Source organism: Mixophyes fleayi, chromosome 1, assembly GCF_038048845.1.
Source record: "Mixophyes fleayi isolate aMixFle1 chromosome 1, aMixFle1.hap1, whole genome shotgun sequence".
In the NCBI taxonomy this organism is placed as follows: domain Eukaryota; kingdom Metazoa; phylum Chordata; class Amphibia; order Anura; family Limnodynastidae; genus Mixophyes; species Mixophyes fleayi.
Genome location: NC_134402.1, coordinates 20,173,502 through 20,179,501, shown reverse-complemented (window position 1 = coordinate 20,179,501; position 6,000 = coordinate 20,173,502). Strand labels below are relative to the sequence as shown.

The 6,000-nt window shown below is 48.4% G+C and overlaps 1 protein-coding gene across 1 annotated transcript in view; it reads right to left on the bottom strand.

Annotated features, from left to right (window-relative positions):
* LOC142140598 (uncharacterized) overlaps positions 1–6,000 on the bottom strand; it is an 81,946-nt gene that overhangs the window by 40,745 nt on the left and 35,201 nt on the right. Inside the window, exon 4 of the mRNA XM_075198728.1 lies at positions 1,443–1,622. Coding sequence (XP_075054829.1) covers positions 1,443–1,622 — 180 coding nt within the window. The remainder of the gene's footprint in view (positions 1–1,442; positions 1,623–6,000) is intronic.

Genomic DNA, 6,000 nt, shown 5'->3' with positions numbered 1-6,000 from the left:
AAGAAACCGCTAAATTTCTCGAAAAGTGCGCATGAGATCGAACAACCCATGGGCAGACAGCGATCGATGTAGTATTCACCACGATGCCGGAAACCCATGAATTGATACGACTCAGGGTGAAGGGGCAGCAATCTGAACGCCGATTCGATATCCACTTTGGCCAGCAAGGAGCCCCTGCCGCATTCCTGGACCAGCGCTAGGGCCGATTCGAATGACTGATAACTGACAGAACTGAGATTAACGTCAATTGCGTCATTCACGGATTTACCGGCAGGATGAGACAAGTGCTGGATCAATCTAAACTTTCCTACTGCTTTTTTGGGAACTACACCTACTGGGGACAAAATCAGATTGGGAATAGGAGGAAGTCGGAACGGGCCAATCATGCGACCCAAACCAACCTCCTTCCCTATTTTCTCGTCTAATACTTCTGGGAAAGCGAGCGCCGATTTCAGATTAACCGGAGCTGCCGAGGAAACGCTACCTTGGACCGGGAGTTTAAAGCCAAAATGAAAGCCGTCATGGAGAAGGGACCCAGTCACCTTATCATCAAACCACCCTAGCCACTTATCCAACTCGACCAAATCAATTGGCGACGGCCCCTTGACTCGGCAGAGCTGAGCCAGAGCCTCTTCCCCGTCCCCCACTTCCACGGGCCTTTGCGCATTCGGTGGCAGGGTGATGGCCGTTACATGACGTGCAAATGTGTCTAAATCTGCAGGCTGAGCCTCTTTGACAGGCCCCTGCATTGAAGTCATAACACCTTCCTTTTGGGGGGAGGACATTCTGCGTCCTCCCCGGCCCTTGAAACCGCCTGACAGAGCTACCCTCTGCAGCCTGACTGCTGGGCCTCATTAACTCCAGCCAGGTGTCAATGTCTTTCGATCCCAGAGGAAGTCTCTCACGCCCACTCATCCGCTTCCTGAAAAGCTCGTCATATGCCCTCCAAATTACCGGGCCGTCCTTTACGTACATCCCACTAATAAGGTGCATATACCTCCATACCTCCGCTTGTTCGTTGGGACGGGTCTCCACATATATTGTAGCGAAAATGGAGAAGGCATTAACCCATCTAGAGAAGGATCTGTATTTCTCCTCCCCCATTCCCGACCTCTCACAGGCTGCCGCCAGCGCCTTCTTATCTTCGCCGGTTAACGCGTACATATCCACGTACTTACCCCTCCTTATTCTATCCCGTACGCTAGGCCTTATGCCGTGTGTGATTTCAAGGGATTCTACCTGCCCCAATTCGCTACGAGCCGCTGGTTGGTCTGTGTCTCCCGATTGGGGTGTGTGCTTACTCCGTTTTCCTAACAATTCTGTTTCTAACAACTTAATTAATTTTCTGGGCCTGTCCCCCGAGCCGGAGGACCCACTGCTGGTAGATAAGACAGGTGATGCCAACAAATGTGATTTATGTGTGTTAACGGAAATGGACTCACCGACAGGAGCAGCATTTCCAGCACCGCCAGACGTCTCCCCGAGTGCTGTTGACGCGACCTGTCCTCCAGACGTGTCCCGGACCGCATCCTCCTTGGTCCCTACCGTCCTCGGATCACGAGACTCGGACCCCGAACGATCGTTCCGACCGACCCTCGTCTCCGGATTGGTAACCATATTCTCTAAAACGGAAGGGGGAACAGTCAGCTGAGATCTGGGCAAATAGTCCAAGCGCCGCCGCGCCGCGTTAATGTCTCTATCTACGCCAAACGGGTTAGGGGCCGCTAAATGGTCAGGGCTAGGGAACGTAGAAAATTCCTCCCGCCTCCGTTGCCGATCGCTAAACCCGGAGGTGGCCCGCCCCCCTGGGGGGAGAGGCCCTGGACTTAAATTACCGCCGCTGGAGTGTTGATAATCGATTATAATATTATCAGACCTGACCCCGTGACCCCCATAGGTGAACCCACCCGCCACGTTCCCCGGGGAAGAGACCCTTCTGGACATGTATGGGCGAGACGCCGGAGGTGACAGGCGTTGCCGGTGTAAAGAGGGCCATACAGGCGCCTCGGACCGGTCTCTGAAGTCCATTGAAGCCCTGGCAGGCAATGTGTCCCACCCCCCCGCGTGGTGTTGGTACTCCCTGTGACCTGAGGTATGACCCTGTGACCTGCCGAACTCTTGATCTCTGCCATGCTGTGACCCCCATGCTGATCCACCGCTACTATGGGGCAGGAATGGGCTGGGAGGGAAATGCAATTGGTGGGGTGCTGGAGGGTTATGACCTCGTGATCTGAAGCCCTGGGCTGCAACAGGAGGGGTGATGGGGCACAATCTGAAATGGGAATGGCTCCTATCCTCAACAGGGCTGGCTGAGAAAACATGTGATGTGCTAGCCTGGGGAGGGGGGGTGCCGGCTACCTGCTGGGCCTGCCCGCTGAGCTCACTTGCTGGCCTGCTGTCTGTCCCTGCCGCCACGTCCTCTGTACAGGCTGCGCTGCTGGATCCGGCCGGGCGCGATGGCGCGCGCGTTCTGCGCATGCGCGAACCGGCCGGAGGGAGAGAGGAGGGGGCGCCGCTGCGCCTAGTGGCGCGAAATGCTGAGGAGTGCCCGGGAGGGGATACCAAGGGGGGCCTGGCGTTATCGCCGCTTAGCGGCATGTCTGTAGTGAGGGCGAGGATTGGTAGGGAAGAGGCTGCGGAAGGAAGATGGCGGCGGGAGGGGGAGGGGGAGGGGGACCTGAGGCACGCCGGGCGGGGAGCATTTCTCCTGGGACGGGGCATTATGCTGTTAGGTGGTGGAAAAGAACTAATAGAAAAAGGGGGGGGGGCGGCGGGAACGGTGAATGAGGGGTTGGAGGGAGGGAGGGGCAGGCCGAATCTGATGCAGGTTAAAGTAAAGGGAAGAAGCAGATGGCTGGGGTTAAACTATAAAGGAGGGGGGGGGGACGCTGACAGCAGGTGTAATTGGGCAGAAAACACAATAAAACAATGGGTAACCAAAAGAAATAGGACTTATCCGTTTCCTCGCTGCTGGGTCTCCCACTGGATCTCGTGCTGCAAGTGAAGTAAAGCAGGAAGTACATCCTGCTATATTCTATCAAGGTCCCTCCCACATGGGCCCCCATTGGTCGGTCCCCACCCCATGTTAAAACACACCAGGTCATCATTCAGCTTGTTACAAACCCTGTCGCCCTTTAAGTGCGTTCGTCCTAATAGCCTCACTTGTCATTAATTTAAAGTTCATATTCCACCTTAATAAATCCTGTCATTCATTCCAACTTTAATTTGGTGTCCGTGTCTTTATTGGGTATGGTATAAGGTTATGCCACGCTGTGGTGTGATTTAGGGGAAACTTCCCCGCTATGCATTTTAAAATAAATTCTGTTGCACACAATATGCATTTTAATTGTGCATTGCAAACTGTATTTAGATCTCATTCTTAGACAGCCCATTATTCACTCTGTCTAAAGCTACACCTGGATGGCCCGTTAGTATGTAATATCACTGGCTTGCAAGCTTTCCTGTTTGGTGGTGCATGACTCACTGTCCTGTTTTGAACCCAGTGCCCTGATTGAAACTTCTCCAGACTTCTCCAGACATTCCTGATGATTTCTACCCCGATGATACCAACTAATTACATTGTATTTTTATTTTTAATTATTCATGTGTCGCTTCCTGAATACTGTTTAGTGCAGCGACTGACATTAGTATAGATGCCACAATTGGCCAGATTCATACTGTACATTTCATTTACAAAACGAAGAGTCCCTTCCTAGGACAGGTTACATTAACCATATAGGCTAACTGTTCTATGTTAATTTAATTTACATTTTCATTTTCTTTTCTGTGCTGTTTGGTCGTTACCATCTACCTACCTATTAAAATAACTTGTTAAATCAAGGTACATGAGCACAACTGGGGCTCACTGGTAATTATTTAGGGTGTACGCTTAATTCCTAGGGCAGTGTCAACTTTATATGTGGCCTAGGTGCAAGTGAAGGCACCTTAAAGTTTGATACATGTTTTAAAGTTTCTAAAGATTCTATTGTGGCTGGGTGCTAAGAATTGTCTATGTAAATCGCGAGACACAGAAAATCAACAGTAAGGAAATAATATAGAGGGATGAGCATAATGTGTTCTGTCAGACACCTAGGGCCTGTAGCTGGCTGAGTCATACACTCCTAAGAACGGACTTCAATCTGCCAAGGTTTCTCATAGAATCAACCACAACAACTCCAAGTGCTATAAATAATAAACAGCCCTAGTTCATATTTTCACATCTGAAAGGATTCGCCTGTTGCCGGGTGCTACATTCACAAGTTAAACAAAGGGACAAACAATCCAAGTGAAATAACACAATATATGATCAATAGTCAAATGTCTCAGAACCTAGATTGAACACGCGCTGTATTTTATGTAGGTGGATGTGTAACTGTAATCTGAGACTGCGTGAACTGTCTTCTCTGCTATTATTGATGTATAACCCCTCATATATTCTGTATGGCGTTACAGTTGGGGATATTACAGATAGTGACATACCTGTAAGACTGGTATGTGTGTCTGCATAATTAATTCAGTGTTTCAATTCTATATTTATTTGCACATAGCAGGCAGTGTAAACTTTGGGTTGGTTATAGACAAGCCGTATAACTCTGTAAAGGCTGCGGGGAGCATTTATAGAGCTTGTAAACGCCAGTGTGCCAGGAACTCAGCATTCATACTGCATTCTATGCTAAGGGAGTTTAAACATTGGGTTGGATGCATTTGCACCCCGAACGTTTGCAGGTAAATGAAAAGCGTACTTACATGCGTATACTCCGTCGGATATGTCTTATGATACGCACGGCTCTACAACTCTAGCATATACGCCAGGAGCAGCGCCAACTCTAGCGTAGAGAATTGCTTCCATATGTTAGCACTAAGTGTGCCAGTCTCATTACCCTATTTGTACATAATATAATACTGCAATGAAGTGTCATATGCAGAAGAGAAAATAATATCTGGATATTGTCATTAATAAATGTAAAAGTTACATTTGATATGTAAAATATAATTAAATACAAGCAGAAAAGCAAATTAAATTCAATTCAGTTAAACAAAACAACTGTTCTTTTCCCCCTTCAAAAATGCAATTTGTGCTGCAGTCCAAATGGAAATATCAATAAAGTAATGTGAATAAAGGCATCAAGGCATCATTTATATAAATATAAGCCACACCAGCCACACTAATGAATGAACAGTTGTAGGGGTGAATCAGCAAACATCCAATCAGAAGCTGCTGGTCATTACTGCCGATTGTCACCGTGATTTTGCTCCAGCCCCCTAGTACCCACAAGAAATATACCCCCTGACACGCTTATATGTGCACACAGGTCTACCTCAGTCACAATTACAGCTCAGCTCAGCTTATGCCTGCCCCCCCCTCCCCTTTTATCCCCAGTCATAAGGAGTGCAAGATGCCACCAAATCTGCATATGTGCGTATACATATGCAGTGTTTGGTGCACATCCAACTTTACATGACGCCCTGAGGTATCAAATCCACATCATCATCATCATCATCATCATCATCATCATCATCATTTATTTATATAGCACCACCAATTCCGCAGCGCTGTACAGAGAACATTTGTCAGTCACATCAGTCCCAGTCCCTGCCCCATTGGAGCTTACAGACTACATGCCCTACCATACATACTCACACGCGTTAATTTTGTCAGCAGCCGAATAGCACAGGGAGAACGTACAGGTTGCGTTTATGAAGCTTTGGCAACCTCAAGTGCCTGCAATACGTTCTGGACCTGGAAAAACACAACAGGTAACTTAACCTGGGGTCTAAGTAGAGTCATGGGCACTGATATACTAAGGGCCAATCTTTATTCACTGCCAGCTGACTCAAAAAAGAAATGTTCACACTGCTGATTTAATAATCTGCTTTATGCGATGTCATATTGCAGTTCATTAAATCAGCCAGCAGGTGGCAGAGCTCAGACCCAGCAGCGTCAGGAGAGACGGCTCTGTAGTCATAGGATCAAGTGTATATATTCTCTAATCCTGGAAG